Consider the following 27,935-nt stretch of genomic DNA (forward strand, 5'->3'; position numbering starts at 1 on the left):
TCTGACTGAAGTCCACGCATTGCGTTACATATTTTGCTAAAAGTACTAGTTTCCAGTTTTTCTTGGGCTAACCTAACCTCCTATTTCCTGTGCACACTGTTTTTAATAAACTAAGCATAATAAATTATGTGGGTTATGGGGACTAACTCTAAACAGCGATTTATCTGCTGCATAACATCAGGATTTGCCAACACACAGGTGTGCAGAAATGCTGTTTCTGCCCTTGTTTTCTGTGTTATGATGTGCTGGTTCCTGTGTGGATTTCCTTCTGTGGTTTTATTGGAGGCTGCAGGGGACTGAAGCAGAGTCTGTGTGCTCCATGTGCTGTGTGCTGGGACCATGGCTGCTGTGCTCAGCCCATGGACTGTGAAGGACGAGGAGAGCCTGTGTAGATATGGGAGGGATTTAACAGTCAGCCACATGGGGCATGATTGATGGAGAACTCTGTGTAATTAAAACACCACTGTGACTTTCTTCCTGTGACCATTGTCACTGGCTTCAGCCTCTTCAGGTAGGAACAGAGCAGCGCAGCCTATTATGGACCCACCGTTTCCAACCCCTTGGGCTTCGGCTGTACTGCTGGGATGTGGCACAGGAGATATAATGACTGTACTCACGTCAATTCTTGTAGCATGGTAACTCAAGAATCACTTCAGTTGGCCTTGAAGTCTTGACTTCCGTGAAAGGGGGAAAATACCTTCCCCAGGCCTCCATTTTAAATGGATTTTTAATTAAATTGATGATGTGAGACCAACAAACTCTCACTAATGGTTGGCTGTGCTCCCCGTGGTCCTAATGTGCCGGGTCTGTATTTGCAATTTCCAAATGATTATCCGCTGCTTGATTTATGTTACTTCTTTTGAATTCATTTTAAAGTCAGTTTTTCACGACAGCTTACACACACATACACAAGCACACTGTTGTAGAATAGCGAAAGGCGCAGCAGACAAGGTCAGCTTGACATTCTGCTCCAACCAAATTTTACAGATGAAGCCGCAGGGAAGCAAAGACAACATTGTTCATAAACAAAACCCTTGTGCCAAATCTGTGTCTTGTAAACATAATTTCCCACTTGACCAAAGCACACAGACAAATGTTAACACACACAGAGTAGCTTGTCTGACCAGACTCACAAATATATGGTTCCATTCTTGTTAGGGGCATGAAGGTGTCATTAAATGTAACACTGATGATCAGTTAAATGTTAGTTTAGGTGTTTTTATAGGATTTATAGATAATAATTGTAATTAATCATTGTGTACCAGCTTGTTGGTGCCCATAACACAGTGTAAAATCAGATTTTAATTGCCACAGTGATATCAGCACACACATCGTCATCAACAAAGCATCTCAGTGATGATCTACAAACCCAAAGGCAGTAAACAACTACAGCAAAGCCCTTCGGCTGCATGACTTGAGCATCCAACCATGTCACCTAGATATATTGGCCCGGGAGAACTCGTGTGGGGCACCGTGCACAGGGGAGCGACGTATCAGGCAGTGCTTGGAGACAAGCCAAGGTATTTTTGCATGCCAGAAAACAGCATAAGGTCAGAGGGGCTACCAAGATACAGCTGGCACGAACACTATTCCTCAGTGGCTGAGTGGCTGAAAAAGATTTATCCTGATACCTGCACTGTTTTATGGGAGTCAAGTCCCAACGTGTACACACAAGATGCTCTAAACCTCAGGGCCTGTATGTAATAACGAGGTTGGTGCAGTAAATCCAGATGGATGTATGCTGTTAGGGCAGTTTACAGTTGCTTATTTCACAGATGATCTGCCTGAACGAGCTTCCTAAACCTGCCGTGCAGCTTAGCAGCACAGAAATCAGTCTTTCTAGTTAAAAGACCAGTACATTTTCAGGAAAAGAAGAATGTCCAAGACTCTGTGTTTACCGTTGTATAGCTTGTATTTTCAGCATGATCTCACTGCTGTAGCCTTTAAAGTTAAACAACTTTGTTCCATTTGGAGATTCTCCCACTGAAAAAAGCTCTGGGATGGCGACTAACAAAAGCAGCTCAGATAACATAATTAGGTCTGTGTAAATGTGAATGATCAGTACTTAGAGATGGGCGATTTATCTGCTTGGCCGTTTTCTTAAACATTGTGTCTGTATTAGCTTATCTTAATTAACATGCAATGATACTTCCTAATCCTCCAATTACTGGAGCAGCATCTCTGGCAGCATCTGCCAGCTGCTCATTACACAGGTAAGCTGCAGTAATACAATTAAAAGCAGCTTAACATACTGTAGATTATGTTAGACAGCCACATGCCCCTGAAAAGTAATTGACATCATGGACAATGTTCTTAATTAACCAATGTGGGGGCAGAATTCATGAACTTTTTTCATTTTGGAGAGCTTACCAGTGTATTCCAGGATTTGCATGACTGCAGAGACTGACAATTTGTCTTAAAGATTGTGTTCATAAACAAAATTTTGTGTTCACCAAATTGATTAATTTCCTAGTAGGCTGGCTTTAAAAATACTTCAATTGTTCCAACAGCAACAGGGGCAGAAGCCTCAATTCTGGCCCATAAATCAGCCACTACCAACACTATATATCTCAGTGCTATTGCCCAGCAATTCTGTCTCCATAACCGCTTCCATGTGTCAGAATTTCCTCTTGACATGAGAAACAAGCCGCCACACTAAAATTATGACCTGCAGGCATTGTGTTGGTTTCAAACATCAAGCTGTCTACTCAGCCATGGATATGTGGGCTCTCTGACCAAATTAAACAGGAAATGGTCCTCTCTGAGTCTCATGGCTTGGAGGTCTTAGCATTAAAAAAATGATCTGTGGTGACGCTGATTTCAATCTGTGTCTGATGAAACCAAGAAGAAATATGCTGCCTGCCCCAGTGGGAATGCAAAATAAGCCTTTACACCTCTGCGGAACATTTTTCTTTACAGTCTGCCACAGGGTGTGTTTTTTTGTAATATAAATAATTTAGGAACTCTACTTTGAGGTTGCCTCAGGACCAACAAACCATAACCCTAATTATGAATGTGAGGTTCAATGGCACAATCTGTAATTCATGAAGAAGCAGCGATGTTGTCTCACTGCCTGAATTTAAAATACAGGACTGCAATGTGCTCTGATTCTTGACTTTCGTTTTTTTACGCTTATTTGTTTTCATGAGTTACATTAGTGACATAGAAATATAAATTGAGACTATAACGAAAACTTGAACGAAAAAAAAGCAGAACTATAAATTAAGCAGGGCTGTGCAAGAAATAAAAATCCTAATAAGGATATCATTTAAACTCTCTATATAATTTAAAATATTGAGGCAGCACATCATACTTTATTGAAAATGAAAAATGTACATTGATCAGCCACAACGTTAATAGTGATCAAGTTAAAAACATTATCTGTTTACCATGGCACCTGACAGTGGGTGGGATACATTAGGCAGCAGGTGAACACGCCTGTGCTCTGCAGTGGTCAGTACCTTTCAAATGTGCTCCAAGTAAAGGAAAAGCAGTGAAGTGGTGACATGGTCATGGACAGCCAAGGCTCATTGATGCCTGTAGGGAGACAAGGCTGGCCTGAATGATCCATCAGGTGAGCTCCTTCCTATCAGCTCAAACAAGGGTGTTCAGATGCAAAAAAGGTGTCACAGTGTTTACTACTGAAAAGCTCCTACAATGAGCATCAGAACTGAACAGGGGAGAAAAAAAAGAAGGTGGCCTGGTCCGAGTTTTCTTTGACATCACACTTATCCAGGAAGAGGCAGTGTGGTGTTTTGTGGGCGATGTTTTGTCTGGAAAACTCCGGTCCTGTCTTTTATTTAGATGTTACGTAGCACCTACCTAAAAATTGGTGCAGATCATGTTGGCATTGCCCCATTTCAGCAGGCTAATGCTTCCTGCCACAAAGCAACACTGGCTAACATGTTAAAAAGAAAGAAAGAACAGTTTGGCCAAGTCTTAAGAGTTTGTGTAAAAACAACTGTGCTTCTTGGATGATACAAAGAGCATCCCTGAAACAATCAGAATTCATTAATGCTGTAGAAGACTGCGTGGGTGAGTAAACAATTCAAAAATAATCTTCTCAACATGAAACTGAAAATTATTTCTTGGTTTGAGGTTCATCATCTAAGATCACCGTTATTAAGCAGATAAATTGCTGAGTGTACACTTCATGGTCAGGCACCTGTGGGTGAACTGGGTGCTAAACCAGCCTGCTGAGCCTTTGGTCTCCTCAGCGTCCGTCTCAAATATGTTTCTTTTTCCTTTTAGAAATGTGTTAATGTTTAAAAAAATAGTTTGTTTGTAACAAAGAAACAAAAACACATTTTTGCTGTCGTCTTTGTAAGTAGCAGGTAAAGTGGTATAACAGATGGAAAATCCCTCATTTAGACAGAAACTCAAACTCTCTCTGTAATATGCTTTAATAGGCACAAATATAACCACAAAACACAATTCCACCTCTGTACCATTGAAAAAAGAAAATAATTCCAAAATAAAAGTATTAAATCTCTTTAAAATGACAGAGGTCAAAGCAGGAACATATAAAATATGTGATAAAACAAGGCACAGACATTATCCAATCAAACAACACTCTTTTTCCTGTCAGTGAGATTCTGGCTTTTCATGTGTCATTACAAATGCAACTTTATTTACACCAGATGATAAAACACAGTTGTAATTTCCAAGAGGCAGTTTTACATTTCCTGGAGAGTAATGTCACTCGACACAATTCTTAGAGCCCTGAGAGGTTTCTCATTTTAATAAAAATTCAAATGTGCTCTACTTAATCTGAGGATTGAAGAAACACACACACACACGCACACACAAGCACACACATTTGTTCTTATGATAAAGCTAAAACAAAAGCATCACAGTCTTATAAATACAACAAAACAGGAGCTTCTTTCTGGCAAAGCTGCAAAGCCATGATAATGACGTAAAATGTCCTCAGGGCAAATGCAGTGAAAGGTCAGATTTACAATATTTTGTTATAAAACGCCAAATACAGAAATGATCTTTGAATGAGTTAATTGTTTTGAATTAAATTTGTTTTATCATTTTCCCACACACCCTTGCCAAGTCTTCAATTAGTTGTTCAGGATTTTGCAGCCTGACCAGAAATATAAAATGAGTTGTGAGGCTTCACAGGAGTGACTGAGAATCTTTTTAACATTAGGAGTTATTGTACTGTATGCAGCTGAGTGAGGATTTATGTGTCTTTATAGTGTACGCTGCGAGACTGCAGACTGAAAACAAATGTGGTGGATTTCCTTCTCTAAATATTAGATTTTAATATTAGATTAATCCAAGTTTGTTTATTTGTATATCTCAAACAAAAGCCTGCCTTTAAAGCAACTCCCCCATATAAAGTAATCACTGCTATATAAGCAAAGGGGACACGACGTTCAACCACATTTAATGCACAAATACCCGATTCCAGGTCATCTATGTAAATGACATACTGAGATGAGACACCAGGGTCAGAAAAAGTGTTAGCTTAAGTCCAAAAAAAAGTCTGCTAGAAAAGAGAAAGTAAAAATCTAACTATAAAAAACAATGATTAGACAACATCAATCATAATTTATGGCACCACCCCTCAAGTGCAAATGATCAAAAACAGGCAATAGGAGTAAACACAGAGGCTCAGCTGACAATATTCAAACACAACTCCTGCAAATATTTCTATACTTTGTGTGGTATTGTGTGCAGTCACGTGGTGGTGTGTGATAGGAACGGATCCCTGTGGAGGACAAAGTGTGTTTAGTGAGTACCTATTCAAAAGGATCTTTGGGCACTGAGAAATTCCACAGGAAAAGGCAGGTATGGTGATAAAGGGTGGGTTGTGAGGTGTGCTGGGGTCAAGAGGAGGCGTGGCTTTGCCTCTGATTCCCTGTTTTGGCTCTCTGCTTGTCATATTTTACAGAGACAATAAGGAAGACCAGCAAGGTGACGCCCTGGATGCCTGCCAGAAGGAAGAAGTAGTAGTGCAGAGAGCAGTCGTTGATATTTCCTACAAGAGAGACAGTGAGATGATTTAGCTTAGACTCCAAACACAAAAAAGGCACTTAGAAACTGTCAGCTGCACAGCCAAATGACACATTTCAGAGAACAAAAGCATCACTTACAGAGTATTCCAAAGGTGGGCTCTATCACAAGTAATCCTAAAGGCAAAAGATAAATGGCCAGGAGCTTATGACTATAGCAGGCTGCTGTGTGTTTGCTAGACCTAATAGTGGGCTTGAAGTGAGCATGGCAGGGATTCTGTCAGGAATTAGGATTCAGCAGGGGGTGCCAGCGCTTGTTACTTCTCATTCAGCACTGTGAAACCTTCTGAAAGTGACAGCGATTGACCTTGCACTTCAGCGCTCATACAAAAAGACAGTATTCTTGATGATGTGGGACTGAAGTATCAAAAATAACAGAACAATACAGGGCCTCAGTTATGATTCGAGCCGGGGAGTCTTTCATCGGTATTAAAGCGTGGTTTGTTTCCTCATGGGACGGAGAAGCAATAAAAAGGAAAGCAAAAACAAACTGATGCTTCCACTGTGATTTGTGGGACTGAAACATGACTTGTTTACACGTGGATGGAAGAGACAGACCTGCTGCAGTAAGGACGACATACAGTATGAATAAAAAAAAAAAATGATGGCATTTGTCCACATTTGTTCCTACAAAATGTTCCTACTTCTTTTGTAGAATGCAGTGAGCCCAATGGTGCTAACATTTTCTGCACTGTTGACTGAAGTGGTTACCAACAAATTCAGCAACAAAGCTCAAGAGGGAAGCTCAAAACAAATCCTGTTTTCGTCTTGCTTGGGGTTTACATGGAGAGCAAAGCAGATGACAGTACAATTGTCTTTGCTGTTCAAGTATGGAGACAATTGGATTGGCCTTAGAGCAGCTTTTGTCCTCTTGACCATGTCAGGCAGACCAATTGACTTTGTAGCCCACAGCATGAGATGATGCTCTTTGCAGTTGTAGTAGGGTGTGCTACTTGTTGAAAAGGGAGATTATTTTTTTTCTCTTTTTGCTTCATGTCTTTGGTTCATGTAGCAGCTTCCATGTAAGGAAGAGTTTTACGTGTGGCCAGAGACACCTATAGCTTGCATCCTACATTATCTGCCAATGAGTAAATGTAAAACCCCCGGAGCAATCTGTTGTTTTCTGCTGAAGGATTCTATTAGCTTCTCCATGTGGAGCTGTCACACTGAATACAGAGCCACAGTAAGAGAAGCAGCCTTGATATTATTCAGATATGCAATTCTCAATTCATGTTGTGTGTACTCAAATACAGTCCAATTACACCTGCCAGTTCAAAGCCTCCTGGATTAAGGTGCTTTTGGCATATAACTTTTCATTTATTTTACCATCTGACTTTTCAGACTATTTGAAACTTTAAAAGGTAAAATACAAAGTGTAAGGGTGGTCATCATAATACTTTATTGATCCCCCTGGGATCAATAAAGTATTTCTGATTCTGATCCTGATCCTTTATCGAAAGGGCAGAGGCCCTGTGAACAAAGCATACAATGCACAACAACAACAGAATGTGAACGCACAAGACTAATGATACACCTGTAAGACAGTAAAGACAGAACCATCTGATGTGCACAGAGGTGTGGAGGGTTATTTTGTAGCAGCCTGATGTAAATTGGTAGTAAACACATGACAGCTCTGAAACAGAACCTATCAACTGATGCTGCAGCAGTGGAGATCAAAGTTCAAAATAATTTACTTCCAATATCATTTTATTCCCAATCCTCATGATTTTGCAATTACTGTGATCGAACATTCTGACTTTTTATTGCATGGTCTTAAATAAAATCTTTTCTCTAAAGTATGATGAATAAAACTGCAACGCTTCTTGAACTCTTTTTTTTACCAAAATATTAACAACTTGCTGTGTGCTGCCTCATTTGAATGAACTGGTTTGCACCTTTCTTGTGCAGCGTGTACTCTGCAACTGGTGCCAAACACCACACAGACATCAGGCATTGCTGGTACCAGTTGGGAGTACTGGATGCACTAGTCTATGTCTATGTCTATGATCATGGTACTTACCATGTTAATAATTTTCATTAATAGAATCATTTCAGTTACAAATTTCTTCTCCATATTTTTTGTAAAAGGAAAACCCAAAGGTAAATTATGTGATTTAATGTAGTAAAATCTTTGGCTGACATTTTGGGGTAAATCTAGGGTAAGGATAGGCAAAAATAGGCTAGATGCTTCAGCCTATTCCCTTTTTTGGTTTTGAGGTGAATTGTGCAATTGTATTTTGTAATTGTACTGTATTGAAAAAAAAACAAAAATAAAAATTATTCATTCATTCAAATAAATGCTACACTGTACACACAGATTAACGCCCGCAATGAATGTTTCCATTTGTGCTGATTGGTGCTTAACTTATACAAAAAATACTGCTTCTCCATCAGGAAAGGGAAGCATATTTTCCCCATTGTAAACTAGCATCAAATTGATTTTCTGCAAACATGCACACAAAACTGTCCAAAGATATCAGAACCAAAATCAGAATTCCTTCATTTATCCCAGAGGGAAAATGATTTTTTGTTACACATGTTATATGATTACAAAGTGGTGATTTTTTAAAACCAAACTCCTCTATGACCTCCATGTTATTCCTCAGTTGTTGCACATGTTTTTAACATGTAAACCTTTGCTACTGATCAAAGAACGAGGTTGATTCAATTCAACCAGTGCTGTACATGATCACACATGATTGGTACTGCAGATCACACTCGATAATGTCAAAATGTGTAACAAGCATATAGAGGATTCTCTCCCACTCTCATGTGCATGTTTGTGTGAATAATTACAAAATAAGGAGAACACAGACATGCTGTGAATGTTAGGTGCACAACACCGGTTCAGCACTTCGACACAATTCACTGCGAGACTAAACATGCTTCTGCAGACAACCTGCTATCGGAGAGCGTCTGTACAAGGGACGTTCTCCAAAACTACGGAGCCCCTCTGTGACATGGTAAAAGAAATAAATTGTGGCCACGAATAACGTGCGCACTAAATATTATTATTAGTTGTTGTAGTATAGTAGCCCTATTAGAATTCATGGACGGGGCGCATGGGAGCGGGTTGCCCGGCCAGAGAGCAGCCTCCCCGTGCAGCATTGAGCGTCCCTCTCTGGGGAATGTGCCGGAGTACTGGGGGGCTCCAGGAGGGCAGGGGAGTGGAGCGGAGCGTCAATAACTTGCCTGTTGCTCTGTTATCACAACCACACAGTTTCTGAAAGTTTTAAATTTATGCTGTATATTCATATACATTTTCTGATCTGTTCATCTGAATGCTAAGATGTTATTTTGTTTGTTGTGTAAGATATAACATATTACAAAACAGCATACACAGTTTTTAGTGTTTAAAATAATGACATCGGGGACTGTTGGCCCTCGGAGAGTTTCGCATTATCGAATCTGACCCTCCCCGAAAAAAGTTTGGCCACCCCTGATCTAGAGTGTTTAATGTTAAACATAAGCCCTTCCTATGAAAATGTTGGATTTACAACAGCACATCCAACCCAGTTTGCTCTTGGGCAGATACTGAATGTAACTGGCACCAGGCCTGCAACAAATTTTGATTCTATTAACAAAAAAAAAAATAAATGTTGCAGCAGCCTTAAGATTACCCTGACAGATGACTGGATCATAACCTTTGTTCTAGTTTCTAAAACTTTTACTAGAAATAAAAAGGGACTGAGAAACAGCTACTTCCCATTTTTGGAACAGTCCTGAAAATTGTGCAAGGTTTCAACTTCTTGCTCTAATTTAATTTTATATTAAATTAGGCTCAACCTCCTCCTTTCAGTCTCCACCCCCAGGGTCCACTTGGCTGCCAAGCATTTTAGAAAAAAAATGTGGAAGGCCAATTACAACAGCAAGACTTGAAAGGGACATAAAAAATATTAATGAATGCCACAAAAACTTGACAATTATTTTTAATGGAGGGAATAATGTAAACAAACCGGTGAAGAAGAAACCAGTATTGTTTAACACTGCCATTGCATATCAACACAGTGATTACACTGAATGCCCCTGATCTAATATCTGAGTGGTATAAACTTTAACAGGACAGGGCAATTTACCTGCTAGTGTGTTTGAGGAGATCATGTGAGTCCAGATGAAACGGGTCAATATTAATTTAATGTCTGAAAATGGATCATTTGACCCAGACCTTCAGTGCAATGACCCAACATTTTAACGCTCCAGTGCCTTTACTGCCATCCTCTGCCTTAATCAGAATCAATGCATCTTTGTTTCAGCTATAAATATATTTTCTGCAGCTCTCCTTCTGGCTTGAAAAACTTGCTGGAGTTTGGTAAATGACCATAAATTTCTAACTTTATTCTTGTCACCTCCATTACCTCTGACATGTCTACCGCACAGATTAAAAATGATGTATTTCATACGGCCATTCTGACTGAATTTGTGGAGTTCGTGTTAAAACTTCTAAATCTGACATTAAAAGGTTTCTATAAAAACACTGACATTTAACTGAATGTGACCAAGCAGGATGTGTGAATGTCAGCTTACTGACAACATCTCAGACATCTGATATTACATTAGTCAGGACCTGAAAACTGGCCAAAGAAAAGGCCATTTCCTGTCATGTGACCACAGAAAAAATCCTTGAGTGAATGGCGCCTATACAAAAGGAGAGCATATTAAAGGAAAAAACATTTCCTAGAGACAAAAAGTCACCAATGAAAAGGGTAATATTGTAGACAGCCAAGGTTGATCTTTGATTCATTTGGTTTATGAAATAATGATGCAGTGATTGTATACAAGATCTGTATAATTGATCATTTTAATCAGATCATAATCTGATTAAAAACATGAAGGATCACTGCTCAAGCAGATGTGACCATGTAGTTTTTTTTGACCAGGTACCCAAGGCAAAAACAAAACAACAACAAAAAACGTATGTCGAGTAGTAGTTTTTGCCAGAGACCTGCTGCGGTGTGCTGCCACAGTGCAGTGTAGAGAGTGAGCAGCTGTTTAGTTCAGTAGCTCACATCCTGGATGACACAAGAAACAGGCCTGGGTTTCCCATACGAAGACCAATGCGTGCGGGCCGCCACACAATCAACACCTGCCACCACACATCTATTCCATGTTTTTTTTTTCTCAACAAGATGTTTAAATATAACAGAGATTCACAAATCCACTCACTCTCTCCCTCTCACTCCTCACACACATATACTGACAGGTAATTCATCTGCTCCTCCTCTCCATGCGCAAAGCCTGATGCCTATAGACTATTGAAGGAAAACCTGAATCAGCGGATATTTGCACAGAGAAGAATTAGAATGTGGTTACGGTTGAAATAAATTGTATATGCCCATAGTCAAATTAAGAATAATACAACATACAACAAATTATATTTTTTTTTCTCTGACTGAATGTTTGCTGCTTTAATCCAGATGAGAGAAATATTTTCCATACATCTAATATAATAAAAACCTTCAGCTTCAGAATCTAAAGATTGGAACTAAAATAGGCACAAATTCAAGTTAAAAACTCAACTTTCATTTTAATTTGGTGAGTAGCTCATGAAACATGAAATTTAAAAGACAGGTCTTCCTCTAAGTCCAAGTATTTGTATCAGCAAACTCGTACTCAGGCTGGTGGTATCGAACATCCCTAATAAACACTGACCTGTGACAAATAGAAACTACCACACTAATGACAACAGCAGCTACATACACTGTTAAATGTATGCCTACAGCAAACAGGAAAAAGTAACAAACTTTTTTCATACTTAACACCTTGCATCATAATAAGGGCAAATCAAAAAAAGTCAAAACAATAAGCCAATTTTAAGGTTAAATACACAAAACCGGCTGCAGAAAGACTAGACACAAAAGGTGTGATCATCCCATTTTCAGAGGGATGAGTTGTCTACAATGTCTGTTCAGGAGAGAGGGGACAGAAGAAAACAGGTAAGGGCACACAGTACAAGGCCAGCCTAGCCTAATCTAAGCAGGCCTCCCTCTCCTTAAGTCTATGTCTTCACTATCTTAAAAACAACAGGTAATAAAAGGACACATGGAAGAGTGGCAAGCGAAAATACGCTGCTAACCTAGGGAACATTAAGGGCCACAGCAAATAACGTCTGATGTATACACTATTTCTAAGGGCAACTAGACTTTTTCTGTCTTTTAACAAACTATCCTCAAAGAATCAGTCCATGAGTCCAAGGTAAGGCACAACTCAAGTGAATCCATCTCTGAGTGCCTCAACAAGAAGACAGAAGCAAAGGTAGAAGACTTCTGAAGACATCAAGATAGGAGTGGGGTGAATAAATTTCACAGCACTGCAGCACATTTTTGTGACTGCCCCTATACCCAAATGTAGAATTATGGGGTTTTAGCACCTCTACAATTTCTCCTGTCATTATAATCTAGCCAAGAGCATGAGCGTCAAACTTTCTACGTTTTTTTTTTTTTTTTCTGGAAATACAGTAGTAAAGGACAAACTTAATGGACACCCTACCTGTGCAAACTAACATCAGAAGAGCAGTGACAGAGTAACAGCACAAGAGAGCTGATCATCCACCAATGAAATGCCAAACTAGCAGTGCCGTCTCCATGTAACGCTCCAGGGACAGCTTTACTTAAGAGGAGCAGGGCTACGTAATCAGACCCCCAGTCTGTGATTAATGTTGCTGTCTGTCTTCAGGCCCGCTCAGTTTGGTACAGCTCAGCACAGCTCACCCAAGATGCTGTTTACCACACACTATTCTGCCTGCAGCCATGGAAATAAGTTGAATCCATTCCACCTAGAGAGCCATGAGATGTGGAAGAAGCTAACATCCAAAAACTGAAAAACAGCCACAAAAACAAACTAAGATTCCTTAATGCCTAAGCCTTTGTTCCATGTTTCTTTTATCAATGGCCAGGAGGATGTTTTGTTCCAATTCTGCACCTCACCTTTCAAATTACTTGTTTTGGAAAGCAAAATCAATCTTACAGGCAATTCGGCTTTAGTTTAACTTCCCTCAAGTGATGCAAGACTGAGCAAAGGATGGATTCATAAGGCACACCAAGCATCTTCCAATGCTAACATCATCAAAAGTACCTCCCTTCTTGTCGGCCCACCGTATTAATGAGCTATTAGGTGTTTGAGGATAAACAATTTACAATGCTGGCTTATTTACCGCATGCTCAGGGAAAAGTGCATCTGGGTTGGGAGCCTGCACTCATTATGGAGCCCATCCATCTGCTGCCACCGTCATGCTATTCATTTTACCACTTGGGCAGATTTACACATGCTTTGTCATTGGTCGGACATGCCTATTTATACTGTGAAACACTCTTAAAGCAAGAGAATTGTCCAGACCTTTTCTGTGACTAATTTACAAACTCTTTAAGTGGATATTAAATCAGTCTAAGCAATGAGCATCTTAAAGAAATGTCTGTGAAAAACACATTTCTGTATTGTGTCAATACATCAATATAAATAATTTTCTTCATGTACACAGTGGATGCAGATAGTCAATAGTTCAGTCTTGTGCACTGGGCATCTAACAGAACCAGCTGTGTGAACAAATTCACCACTGTGCTATTGTGACGATGATGTCATGAAGCTATTTTGAAGAGAAAAGCATAATTTGTCTAATTTGAGAAAAGACAATGTTATCTTGTGTATGAGTCTGGAAGTATGTAAAATAAAAATGGACCAATACAATGCACACTGAAATCTGATACCAAAGTGGGTCTAATGCTTGTTTATGTGCACAGGATCAATTCCCTAGAAGGGTTAAGAAACAAGAGAATAACTGAATTCGATGTGGCCTTTAGAATGACACAGAACCAAATACCAGATGAGGTAGACTACATTTCTGTTGAGTCATTATTGTAGTATTGTGAATAATCTAATCTACTGTATCTCTTACCAAAATCTTTGTGGGAAGACATCCAGCCAATCGCCTTGAGGGAGACAATGGCCAACAATCCAGAGCCCACAAAGGAGCCAATTCCAGAGAAGAAAAAGAAGAGCCCCATGATGGCACTCTGCATAGACTTGGGGGCTGCAGAATAAGCAAACTCCAGACCTGCAACAAAGAGCACACACATGTTTCAATATGTGGAATATATCAGTTAGACATATTGGAAATACTCTAGCTCAGTGTTTCCCAAACTTCTTTTATATGTATATATGTTTTGGTAGTTTGTGTTCATGGCTGTCAAATGAAAATGTAGTCTTGCAGAGGTAAATTGAATGGTAAGGCATCATTGTTTTCACTGCCATCTCACTCAGCTGGGGATATTCATCGCAGCATGACAAAAGTACAAAGGCAAAGGTCGGCAGACAGCCCAGTTGTAGCTTTCTGCGGCCTGTTACCAGTCAGTGGCTAACAAATCAAGAAACACTGCTGTGGATCATTGACTATATGGCCAATGACAGTGGTAGCTGCTAATAGTTGCTTTGTCTAAACACAATCTATGTACTTAATGTCTGACAGTAGCACTGTTACACATGTACTTGGTATACAGAAGTCATTATCTATGTATGTAACATAATGGGCTTTAATGAGAGTGGCTTTTTAAATACACTGTGTATCAAACTAAAATGCTTCCTCAGCAGCTGCTTAGCTTTTAACTTTCCATGGTGGTGTAGTGTCATTGTTGGGGACCTACTGTCCTTCATAATGGTCGAAAATGTTATGTCTGGAACATAACACATCTAACAACACTCTGTATTTACTGCCATGAAAGAAAAGGACAGAGAAAGTGGGCAAAGAACTTATAAGAAAGTAAGCCGAGTATGCCCCCCCCCCCCAAAAAAAAAAATAAATAAAAAAAAAACATTAACTTGGCGTCTCTTTTGCCTAAAGACCTGTCTTGTTGTGAACTGACATTGATAATTTCATGGCACCTCAAACACATGATTTTTTAAATGATGCCCTATAGCTACATCTGTCAGGAGAGATTAGGGAGTTGTTCTTGAATATGTTTGCCTTTAAACACCTTCCTGGTAGAGGGACATTGCACAAATGAATCAATACATTTATGTGACAGAAGTTTTTTTAAAACCTACCTGTAGTAAAACAAAGCTTCTTAAAGTAGGAGATGAGGAACCCATAAGGTTATCATTCAGCAGCAAACAAGAATGACCTTTTTAAAGTTCACAAAAATATATTTGTTTATATCTTAAGCTAACCTTTTGATAGCAAACAACACAGGTCAATAGCTATGCATATCACAGGTGACTGCAAAGGTTGGTGAGGATTCTGAGATAGAGAGAGAACAGTACAGGCAAGCTTTGTAACATTATGCTAAATACTACTATTGTCTCTCTGCAACAATTTGAGATACAATCAAAGTGATGCGCATGGCTTTCACAGGATGAAAAAACAAAACAGCATGACCTTTCTCATCTGAAAGGATTGAGGAAGAATTTAATTGTATATACACAGGCGATATATTGTTGTTTTTTTCCTTAGAAAATAACATAGTGTTTAACTTTTTCAAATTGCAATACATAATTACATAAACAGAATATTTACTTATGTATTGCAAACTTAAAAGCTGTATGTGGTAAGAATTACAGATTGTCCTACAAAACAGGGGGCTTGCATTGTGGGTTTGCATCTGAGGTTTCAAACAGATTTATTCAAACGGAGGACGAGTAAGGGGAAATATTCCTCTTTACCAGACACATGCCACAGTTTTGTCAGCCAATTTTCCTTGAAGTAAGCCCTGTGGGATGGTATAAGGGGAGAGGAGAGAATAAGTTTATTTTAAGGTTCCCTATAGCTTTGTTAAGTCTAGATTTGACTTTCATAGGCACTCTGTAAGATTTGTGTAAATTCCAGTGTTTTATAGAAGCCTTATGGATATCTTTTCAAAGGCTTTATAACACCCAAGCTTACCGAACGAATTTCAGTACTGATTGGTTTTACACTTAAAGATGATTAATGTTTATTCAAGCAAAAACAATTAAGTGATTTGATTAGCTAATCTTACTCTTGTAATAAATTATAATCAAATATGAATGTCTTAAATTTGATCTAGAAATAACCAAATATGGAAGAGCCCACAACAACAACAACAACAACAACAACTAGACCCATAGAATGACTCAACAGAGGCCTAGAAACTCGAATAACTAATACTAAGATAATTGAGGCCTGAGGGTATTGTAGTGGAAGAAAAAAAAACAGAACACAAGGCAGGTTTCGGTTGTGCAGACTTTGTATGTAAGTAGGCTATATATTATTATATATTATTCTTCCCACAAGGGTTTGGTGTCTTTCTTTTTCATAGTGCAATTGATAATTAAATACAGGGGAAAATGCCACAGATGTCACACTGCAACATTCTACAGAATTTAGTGTATTTCTCACAAACACAAACTTCACTGTACTATTAAAGAAGAACGTTGTTGCTGCTGTGCAGACGCAATTTAACATAGCATAGAGAAAATCCTCACTGTGTCACATTATTGTATTTATAGGGCGAAATGCACTTACTTTCCATTGATGTTAATGAAATGGCAATGCCACTTCAGGCCATGGCTCATGAGAAATGAGAGTCAAATTACTGTGCAGTTTTTAGTTGATGCCCGGAAAGTATCAAAAAGAATTTTGCAGCTGTCAGTTTAAGCATGAACTATTCTGACCTGCTTTTATGCAATGCATTTCTTTTGAGTCATTCTCCAGAAAAGAACAGGAAATCTATTTCTCTGAGGAAAGCAACCACCCCTAAAACTTCCAGTGAAGGATTATGGGTAGCCTCATATTGATGTTCACATCTTAGAATGATAATTACTGGAATGAATCATCAGGTCAGCAAGTGAGATACAAAACAGATTCAAATCAGACCTGAAGGCATGTTTACATTTTTCCAGTAGAAAAGTAAAAAGAAAACAAATTCCTTGAATTGTAATATTTTCTTTAAAAATATAGGCTTTCTGAATTCTTTGATACAGTTTTAGCATATTGAGGAAATGAATTAAAACATACCATCAGGTTTGCAGTAAATCAAGAACTATTTACAGCTGCATGAACAATACAATGCCTCTAAATGTGGGAATTAATATGTGGTACCTCTTAACCACTCAAACTGTTGGCATGCCCCAATATTTTCTGAGTAATATATCCTTGTGAACAGTGTGTCAGCTGGTGAAGCTTATTAATTGGGTAATTACAAGGTGAACTTCCTTTGTAGTATTTATTAGTATTATATCCTTTGGGTATGTAGTGCGGGGGTGTGTGCGAGTTGGTGGCAGCAGGGCACACACTACAACTGCAATTACATATGTTGGCACATACAATATTTAAGTTCATTGTGTTAAATGTCAACACAACAGCTGGATAAACATTTAGGTGAAAGGTTTATGCCATAGTGTTAATTGTGTCGCCACTGTGATTATACCCTCAGCAGTATACGGGGCAGTGTATCTGCTGTACATTATGTGTAGTAATTCATCTTGCTATGCACAGCATCTGTTAGGACAATGAGCAGAGAAAACCCACTACTGTGCGGCTGGTCACTGACGGGTGTGAAAATCATTTGCATAAAGATGTCCTCTAAGCAAGTAAGTGAGTGCCTGTAGTGATTAATATATTTATTCTGGCAACATGTGAGAACCTCCTTCAGTTTATGTTACTGTTTTCAAAAGGGTCAAACTATTGCATCAACATGAGAAATTACAGAATCTATAAAAAACTGGTTAAGAACTGTGCAATATCAAAGCCTGGAAGGATAGAGGTGAACCACCTTCTTTTAGTAATGAATGTGGTCAGAGAAAACAAAAACAATCAATTTTATAAATGAGCCTTTCTACAGTGGTGGCTAATGGAAAAAGAAGTGCAAATTTGCAAGCAAGAGAAAAAAAGGTCATGCGGTCTGAGTCCAGGTTTACTGTGTTCAGATTGATGGGAGACATTGATGGGCACATGCCTAGTGCCTACCATTCAAGCCTGTGGATGCATGTATGATCTAGGGTTTCTTGTTGGGTTGTTCAAGTCTAAGTTCAGCAACATTATCTTTCTAAAGGCTGATAAATATACTGAATGACCAAATTGTTTCAGACCTACAACTAGATATAGAAATATAAAACAGTATAAACATACTAAGCTGGTGCAGACTGGCAATTAATAAAGGTTTTCAAAAAGAGCAAACAAATTAGTCTTCATTGGATTACAGGAAGATAGGAGGCAAGCCCAGGTCACCATGAAGCATGGTGTTTGTTATTATAGAACAGCTGCATTTAATGGTTGGTCTAAGTCATAGTGTTTACTTCAACATGGCATTAAATGAGAGGTTTTAACACAATACCACAGTACTGTACCTGCTATGCTGGCAAAGATTTCACTGATGCCTATCAGCACGTACTGAGGCACCTGCCACCAAATTGGTAAATCTGCTGCATGGTAGGTAACATTGCCAAGCACCTGGTCAAAGGTACCGTTGGATTTGACGATCTCCAGACGCTTGGTCTCCAAGATACCTGACGGGGTGGACAAAGAAAACAGTGCAAAATAACAGTTACCTTAGTGGTACAGAAAGAAATGATGCCCAAAACTAAACTCTAACACGTTTCTGCAGAATATACACTAAAATATAAACATAGCTTTCGGTGAATCAGAAGACTTTAGAGACTACTCTAAAGTCCATACAAACATCCGAACGATGCCAGAGTCAGAGGATTCAGTGACAGTCCATTAGGGATTTAGCAAGTTTAAGTCTTCCCCACCACTTCATTAAGATCACATCTGCACGCTCCCATATTCTAGCAGTTTGTAATGGGACAGTACAGACGGTCCAATAATAACCAAGCAGTTGTCATCAACTGCTGCCACCTCCTAAAAGCTTTTTTCGATAGCTATTATCTAACCAGCGGCTATTTCCAGATAACTCCCAGAGACAGCCTCCTATCATAACTACACTTAATGCTATATTTGAGAGGAGTTGTTGCCTTGTAATCCAGCTATCCTATAATACCAGCCGTCCATCTCGGGCAGCACAGCCACTGGGTTGCCCAGAGCAAGCCTTATACACACATCCCTGCTTCTTTTCCCTTAACATAACACATCAGACAACACAGTATGATCCTTGGCAAATCTGCTCCAGTTTTTTTTAAGAAAGAGAGATCTTTCTGGACACCTAACAGCTATTGAGCTTTAAACAAACATGATTAGCACAAAAACTTATCAGAAAACAGGCTAAACACTGCTTTCAAACCAATGTCAGGACAGTTCCTCATAACTATGTGAGCCTGAAGTCTGGGAGTGTTGTACACAAATGATCAGAAACAGTTCACTGCCTGCTAGGCAGCATGTCTTCAACCATTCCTTTGCAGCACATGGGAGGTCCGGTTGTTTCCTGGCTGTATCAGTATCTACGATGAAACCCTGTGAAATATTGCTGCACTGATCACGACAAAGCCCTGCACATTTCGTGCACAAGGTGATGAAAGTGATTCTAATGCTGAGCAGCAGCGGTGTGGCTGCTGTTATGGACACAGAGTGGCAGGCTGACAATGTGATGTGTTCAACTGGCGATTCTGGCTATTCTCTGGACAAAAGACCCAACACTTGGACATTCACAGCTATCCATCTGTCAGTCTCTAAACAACATAATTTAGCTAGTGGACAGATGCAGATAAGCACTGAGGACACACATAAATCCAACAGAGGATGTGGGTAAAAATGTAATATTATTCTAGGGCAGCACACAGGGGTGTGCAACTGAATGAATATGAAGCAAGGGATAAATGACACACAGATTCAAATGATTTTTGTATGAGCACCTATTCAAATAAACAGAAGATATGCTACAATAAAACTGTAATGTACATCAAGAACTCGATTTACAAAGCATTTTCAGTCACCTGATCTGTAATAAAAATCCAGGTCACAAGTGTGTTGCACACTAGTTGTGTATTCACCTACTGATCTGTGACCAATGCCCGAACCACTGCATCAGGGTAAACCCTTTCTCTCCACTCCCGGAACTCAAAATTGCTTTCTGCAATATTCTGAATTTATTTTGCCTGAATTCAAATGCAAGCATTGCACTTTCTTTCAAGAAGCCAAATGGAAAAGTAAATACTTGAATGGCCTTTGAACATTCAGATGAAAATGTTAAAGCACCTTGTAGGAAAGCTCATGTCCTCTGAAATGAAAATATTCCTTTAACTGAAAAGTAGACACATTAGTTTTTGTCAATAGACCGTTTACTGCACTGACTGAAAATGCTGCTTTTGATAGGCTAAGTCAAGCTTTAATAATTTTCAGACTAAAATATACGAAGACTGTTCCTCAACAAACTTTGTCACCTCTTCTTCACCACATCCAGAAGAATGTCAGGCACAAGGTGTGTTCCAGCATCACACACATAGTATACCATTTCCTTAAATTTGCAGAGCATACCTTCAGGCTACAAATGAGATGCACCATTTGCTCAATCAAACTGTTGAGGATTTTCAGAATTACCAGTAAAATCTGATGTGCATCATACTTGATATGAAGCAAATCAATGGCACCTGGTGGACACTAATACCACTGTGGTGAAGTGCACTCACTGCACAGGACTGCTGCATACATATAGAAAACTGCTTTTTATGTTATGGATTATGGAAACATTTGTTGGAACCTTTCAATCTGCTGTTAAAGTGATGTGAACCTGTACTTTAAATTACTGATGGTGTGTTTGTTTCTAACAGTTCATTTGAAAAATCACACCTGCTGTCAAATTTGATTACCAGTAAGTGCATGTAGTGAATTGGCAAAAGCACACTAGTCAACATCCAAAGGTCACAACAGTGTCCATATTGTATGTGGAGGATTGTGCACCTGCAAAGGGAGTGAAAACAGTGGTTGTGGAAAAAATAATGCACATTGATTCTCTAGAGAGTTACTGATTTGCTTTCTTCCCGTCTCTAGGCTTGTGTGTCTCACAAAACATTTTAGCTGGAATGTATCAGTGCAGCAGCACCAAGATTTTGTGCTGCTGCACTGAGACTTTATTTCTAAAATAATCAGCAGACTGGGAGTGAATAAGACTGAGGAGCACTGCTGCATGCGGCTGCAGTCACACAGGAGCAGAAAGTTGGATGCAACAGCTGTCCCTGTGATGTACAGAATGAGAGTAAAAAAGGTCAAACCCAAGGCTTTGCTGGCTTTGCCAGGTGGATTGTAATGTTTCTATTCAGGGACAGATAATATGCCTGTAACAGACCATCTGCTCAGTCCCACAAAAAGCAGCCTGCTGAAAAGAAATAACAATAAAAAAGAAATCAACTGAAGTAGATCAATTTTGCCTCAGAAACAATATTCCTTGCACCCTAATGTATTAGTGTTGTGTTTTAAAACTCCTCAGAAACTGTGTTTCTAATAGGACAGGTTAATTAAAATTAACAAGAGACACAGATGTGGAACTACACCTGAGTTATCCATTGCCAACAATAAGAGCTAACTATATTGTCATCTTAGGATTTGTCTGGCCTACTTAAAAGCCAGCACAGCGGGAAAGTATCTGCTAGTGCACTCACCTGCTGCCACAGCTGAACACATTACAAAGAACATTCCCACCGCAATCCTCTTCAGGGAGGAGGGCAGAAGGCCACGACGTTTCAGGATGGGGTCCACCACTTTGTCTTTAAGAGGAATCAGCATAAGGATGAGCACTGCGTCAAACATGGTAAGCCAGGCAGCTGGGAAGCGGAATGTCATCTAGGGGATCCAAGGAGAAGAGAGAGATGAGACAAAAATGTGCAAAAGTACCAAAGCATGAACACTACAGAGGATGTCAGTGCATTCCAACACAGTTCACCAAATGTTTGTGTTCACATAAAAGTGCATGTGTTGTGCACAGTCTTGATACTGCTTTGGCACCCCCAGGTGGTCAAAATCAAATACAATGCAGTGGCAAATAATTCAATTCAATTCCCTGTAAGGAGAGCACACAATAAGTTTATTGTTGGTGAATAAACAGTAGTAGGTAATACATAGTAGCAGAAGCAGTAGTATTGATATCAAATTTTCATTGTTATTATCTATATAATGGACATATGAAACAAACTGTTCCTTGAAAAGAATATTTTGGGCTCAAATCTAAATCTAGGAATTATCACACTGTGTGAACTGACTGGATGACATATCAATCAGATGGAAAATCAATTGAAAGCACACAAAGTATCTACAAGTTTAGGCAATAGCCCACTGAGTGAGCAATAGAACAGTGCAAACTGCTGGAGCTGTTTTTTGCAATTCAAATTCCAAAGTGCCATCTGAGCTCCTGATGCGTCTCTGGTTTAACACTTCTGATAGCATCATTTATTCTAAAATTGAATTTCCATTTCTAGGAGAAACTGCTGGCAATCTATACACAGCTCCTTAGAGAGTGTTTTTGTCGGCTGTTTGTGCATTATCATATTCAAAATGAGAGGAAGTTCAAAATGAGACGTCTTATTTGCCGAGGAAAGCCTGGCACTGATGACAGAGGTCCCAGCAGGCCCACCTCTGTTAACTAAAACTGAACTGCATATGTGCAGGAATAGTATATACAGTATACGGTGCAGCAGTTTTGTATTATTGTTATTATTAATAATCGAGGCAACTGGACCCAAGGATTGCTTTTTTTCCAGTTGCCTCGATTTAAACTCGTGGAAATGACTATGACCTGGATGAATTAGAGCATTTACAGATATGTTATTAATAATGTTATTGTTGATGATTTTAAGAATTTGAAACACAACCTTTGGCCTCATAATTACAGTAACTGTTTTACTATGGGTTCAGTTTGTTTGAAGGGGTGGTACCTCTTCAGGTTAGTCATTGAAATGTGTCAGATGAGAGCAAATCGCAGAGGCATCTAATCTCACTTCTCTTTTGATGTTGAGAAGTGTTGTGGCTGGTAGCAGAAAGGGCTTAGTTCCGTTTTTGATGGAAGATAAAAGTCTAAAAGAAATAAACTGTCAATACAGCTCCTAAAAAAATAGATAAAAAATAAAGATATACTAATGCCACATATTTTCACAGCATCACAATTGCTAGTGCTTATTATTGTGAAATATGAATATAAATATGTCAGTTATGGAACAACATGTTACACTGTGTGGTATACAGGTATACAAGTGTTTCACTTCACATTTCCTTCAAATCTGTACACTTCGCTACCACCTCTAATGCCTGTAAACGTGTAAGAGTAGGCATATTATAGTACACATAATGCATCCATCTAGTCTATTCAATTGCTGTTGCTAAATGATCATCAGTCATCAAAACTCTCCAGAACTCAACATACAATGTGTCAGTCAGAAACAAACAGCAGCAACACTCAGACAGGGGCAGGTGGAGGCGCTGCTGTGGAGAGACAGAGATACAATCACAGCAAGGTTGCTAATCTGTGAGGTATTAGTCTGTGAAGTTCTGACTTAATCTCTAAGGCATTACCAGCCTTTGCTGCAGCTTCCAGCTGTTGCCTACCATTGTGTTTCAGTGACCTACTGACTCCTTTAGTTTTAGCAGTGAAAAATCTAGTTTAAAAGTGCTTGTGAGGGAGCTGGTTAGAACTCCATAGTGGTATGTCTAATTCACTGTAATTCAATAGTAGTTACAACGCCCGATCACACTGAAGCTTTTTATAATAAGGCATAAACAGGTACTCATACCGAGTGTGTTCAATTTAGTTTACCTGATGGGAGTCAGCTTTGCTGTTTGAGGGTATATCAGGAATCCTCAGATGGAGGCTCTGCAGGATGTATGTTGTCTGCATCTGCAACATAATAAGGAGATTAAAGAATCAGCATGAAGTCATTCTCCTCTTTGTGATCACCAGGGTGTCTGGTGCAAAACAATTCTTCACTAAAGTTGAGGCAAAAAATACTCTTCTCTACTTTAACACAAGTGTGTGTCTACTAATTACCAAACTGGTGTATGTATATTTATTGACTTCATATTTTTCCTCTTGTAAAACATGTCCCTTGAATTCAGTTCTCTTAACATGGGTTGATCTTACCTGAAAGTACACAGTCCAGTAAGGAATAAGTGCAAAGAAAACTGGAAGGATTTTCACCAGTGATTTCACTTCCTCTACTTTTTCTTCTGGAAATTTTCCTCCGTAAGTCACTTTGGCGTTGTCTAGTAATGTTGGTTTGTTGCTTCATAAGAGCAAAAACAAGAAAAAAAATCTTAGAACTACAGTGTGATTAATAACATAAAATGATTTTTGTGAACATCTTACCCTGAAATAACAACACTTCTAGAGATAGGAGAGAAACTTTATTCTAAAGCCTATAATCCCCATCTCTAGAGAAAATGTCTTAATAAGGAATTCTTGAAAGGCTGCGGGATTGTCCAACTTAAAATATTCAATGTCAAGTTTTGAGCCGATTGTGCTACTTTCGTTCAAAGTCAAGTATCAGCACTTCAGAATAACTTTTTACCACAGGGAATGAAGATGGATGCACGAACCAGTGGAAAAATATATATACCTATACAGGGGGATCAAAGACAGCTTTAAGATAAAGGTCTATCAACAACACCTAGCTGTGTTATTCTGCAGGATCAGTCCCTATACTGCTAAAGGTTTTTCTTTGAGACTGATGAATGCTTTACATGATTACAGTTAAAGTGAGTGCTCTGTTTGCCAGTCAGAAGGTTATTTTTTTTCTTTTTTTTTTACAACTTTTGTTTCCTCTAGGTTTGTATAACCTTTTTTTTTTTTTTTTTTTAACACACATATAAGTGATATGCCATTCTCACCGGAGCAGGTTTGGCTCTTTTGTTTTCTGTGAACAGCACGCAAAAGCCAGGATCTTGAACATATCTGTAAAGGCGCTGCCATCAGCAGGCTTGGTGATGAAAACAGTGCGTCCCAAGAGAAAGACCAGAAAGGACACTCCAAGGCACACAGAGGGAATTATGTAGCCGAGCTCAAAGCTGAAGTTTTGCTGGATGTAGGCCACACCTCCCAGAGACAGGATGGCTCCAAGGTTAATGCACCAGTAGAACCAATTGAAGAATCTGCGGGTGGCTTCTGGACCTCTGTCTTTAACCTGTAGCAGACACAGTACAGGATGACAGTCACACGTGCAGTTGCTGTCATGAAAAGTACAAGCAAAATGTCGTTAAATAAATGAGACGTAACACTAATCATGTCGGCGATTCTAGAAACACAAAAACATCACATTTAAGCGGTGGATGCAACGGTCAGCAAAACCACAAAATGTGTTACAGCCTGAAAACCAAAAGCACATAATGGAACATTGACACAGACAAAGAGGAACAATGATCACAAGCTGAAACTGCAGGGAATGACTGTGCAATTGCATTTGACTCAAATACTACAGAGTGAGTGAGTCTTAGGTATAGTAACAATCCCATGCCTGACCTTAAATCATGTTGCCTTTCAGCAGAATCTGCAATGATAACCTGCAATATAGCTAAACTATATCTATATAACTATATATCTGCAAAATTAAAATCAATTCTGTTAAGCATCTATACAGACAAATAATGTTCTCATTATGACACTGCTTAATCCTACAGGACGTTGTCCTTATGGAGGCAAAGATTTTATCAAAGCAAGATTAAGAAGACATGTCTTTTACATAGGCGCACAAAATATGCACTGGTGCAGCAACAAATAACTGCTGAGAAGATAATACCATGACACACGGTGTAAATTGTTCTGGGATTCCTCTTTGCACTGCGGTTTTGTAGTGGTACTTACAAAATTAAACATTATATTGCCATGTTACCGACTGAGCATTTGCTTTGGCTGCTATTACGTTTAGTTTGAGACAAGATCAGTTGGGTAAGAGGTTTTACTGCCTCCAGCTTTTAGTTATGCTAGAATAAAAGTGAAATCCTGTTTTAGTGTTGACCTTTGATTGAACAGAATATGATCTGTATCTTACCCTGCTCACAGCCTGACACATAAAGTGAAACAAATAGGCCATAGTACAGCTGTAATATTTCCCTTCCTTTCAAATTCTGCTGTAGTGTCCTGTCCCTACTTTGAGATCTATCTAGTCCAGGCTGTACACACAGTTTCCATGGTATCCTGCTACAGTGTATGCCCCCACTAACTTTATGCTTATGATGTGAAGTTGCAAATTCACAACAATCACGATGGCATTTTCTACACAGCAGGAGGGTACCATCATTATGTCTTAGACTGGAATCAGGTCACATGTAGGAGTAAACTCAGTTTCAATCCATATTCAGATCTAGAACACTAGAAATATCTTAGCTGATGTTTTACATATCGCTATTTTTCTCTTGCTTTGCTCTACTGCTTGCTGTATATTTAAATATGATAAAAAGCAGCATTAAAAGAAAATATAAAACTTCTGTAACAAGCATATAGTGGATTCAAGTGTTAATCACATTCACTCACAAGTCTCCTTTGAAAGGTTTTATCCACTTGTGGTGAGATTATTTTGAGAAACAATGACTGCATTGATAACATTTCCTGTAAATTTCTCGTAGCTGGTCAATCTGACAGATGTGTTTCACTTCTTGTTAAAACACACATTTTGTTAAAAATAAAAGTGTTGTTCCTTAGTGTCTGTCACGTTTGCTGTGTCTGAATCTAATCCAAAATTTCTGTTTTGGAATAAAATACTTATAGATGACTGTTACAATCAAGATCTCGTGTGTCTCAGTGAAATGTCATGGTTTAACAGAAATCCAATCACATGTTTGACCTCTGTGAGGTCTCACTGCATACCCAATTTTCCACGGGCCTGTGCCTGAAGACATATCTTTCAAGTCATGGATCTTCAATACAACATCAACTCTATGTCCTCACCTTTTTAAACAGACTTTCAAATATGAAGGAAATATGCTATACCATACCTGATCTGCCCCAAATGGAGTGATGTTGGACTTCACTGTACCCACACCTAACGCAATTAAAAAAAGTCCACTGTAGATTACTGGGCCGCAATATGCTGCGCGAACGGGGCAAGTTACATTTTTTGGTGGGGTACTGTTTGTGCTCAGACACTCAACAGGTTGCACAGGAAATGCCATCTCTTCTCCACATAGATGTACCCTGGTGTCATCATTTGAAATGAATGGGAAAAATAGCATGCCAATAAAATACAGGATCAAACTTGAAGCAATGGTCCAGAATTTTCCTAGGTATGCGTCCGCCAGCCAGCCTCCAAATGGTGAAATCAGGTAAGTAACTCCCATAAACATCAGAGGTGCCTGACTTGCTTGAGTGCCCTCCCAATAAAAAGGACTGCCATTGAGAAATAGAACCAGGTTAGATGTGATGCCGTAGAAGGCAATTCTTTCTAATGATTCAGCCAGTAGGATGGCTGCACACGCCAGTCTCCTTCCCTGGAAGACTGATGGTGGTGAAGGTCTGCTCCCAGAGCCTGAGTCCAGAAGAGGGGTGCTCTCATTGGCATCCCTGTTATTAGCCATTCTCAACCAACTTCAAGGGGTGAGGTTTCTTCCTGTTTAGGATTAGAACCTGTAGATAAATTATTGATACGTGTTACAAGCGTTGTCGCTAGTTTACACAGAGAAAAGTCATAGCTGCGCCACAGTTCACAACATCTGGGTTGTCCAAGTAACAGCCTTTATTTCTAAACCATATGCAACACAAGCACTCAGCTCAGTACACACTCACGCTAGCTTTAGCATAACGACAGCTTGCTACGAGTTTGGTTTTACATTACCTTAAATTATGGAAGCACGTCCCAGTGGTCATGAGTTATCTCCATTAACCTATGGCAACCGCTCAATTGTTGAGTTTGTCGTGTGTTTGTTCAACACTTTATCAAACGAGAACTGGAAGTCAACAAAAACAGTGTCACAGTACTATCGCGTGACACACGGCTCAGTGTAAACCCGTCACGCTTGCGTCGTTCCGGAGACGATCTACAAATGACGTAGAGCCGACGCGTCGTATGTAAACAGCTCGTCGTAGTCTATCCACACAA

The 27,935-nt window shown here is 39.2% G+C and overlaps 1 protein-coding gene across 1 annotated transcript; it reads right to left on the bottom strand.

Annotated features, from left to right (window-relative positions):
* Positions 1 to 4,385: 4,385 nt before the first annotated feature.
* Positions 4,386 to 27,874, bottom strand: slc15a4 (solute carrier family 15 member 4). The gene is made up of 9 exons (XM_028414796.1): positions 27,672 to 27,874; positions 26,836 to 27,463; positions 24,736 to 25,028; positions 23,990 to 24,131; positions 23,666 to 23,746; positions 21,522 to 21,702; positions 18,318 to 18,476; positions 13,915 to 14,073; positions 4,386 to 5,992 (listed from the first exon to the last, which is right to left on the bottom strand). The coding sequence occupies exons 2-9, from the start codon at positions 27,412 to 27,414 to the stop codon at positions 5,841 to 5,843; spliced, it is 1,746 nt and encodes a 581-aa protein (XP_028270597.1). The 5' UTR covers positions 27,415 to 27,463; positions 27,672 to 27,874; the 3' UTR covers positions 4,386 to 5,840.
* Positions 27,875 to 27,935: the final 61 nt, after the last annotated feature.

Source organism: Parambassis ranga, chromosome 9, assembly GCF_900634625.1.
Source record: "Parambassis ranga chromosome 9, fParRan2.1, whole genome shotgun sequence".
Lineage (NCBI taxonomy): Eukaryota > Metazoa > Chordata > Actinopteri > Ambassidae > Parambassis > Parambassis ranga.

What these genes read in the sequence shown, in the direction of transcription:
- slc15a4 (XM_028414796.1), bottom strand. Translation starts at nt 27,414, where the DNA reads ATGGCTAATAACAGGGATGCCAATGAGAGCACCCCTCTTCTGGACTCA. An exon ending in GCAAAGCTGACTCCCATCAG is followed by an intron (nt 21,703 to 23,665) that starts GTAAACTAAATT and finishes TGGATCCCCTAG; the next exon opens with ATGACATTCCGCTTCCCAGC. An exon ending in GTCTTCCCACAAAGATTTTG is followed by an intron (nt 5,993 to 13,914) that starts GTAAGAGATACA and finishes TCTCTCTTGTAG; the next exon opens with GAAATATCAACGACTGCTCT.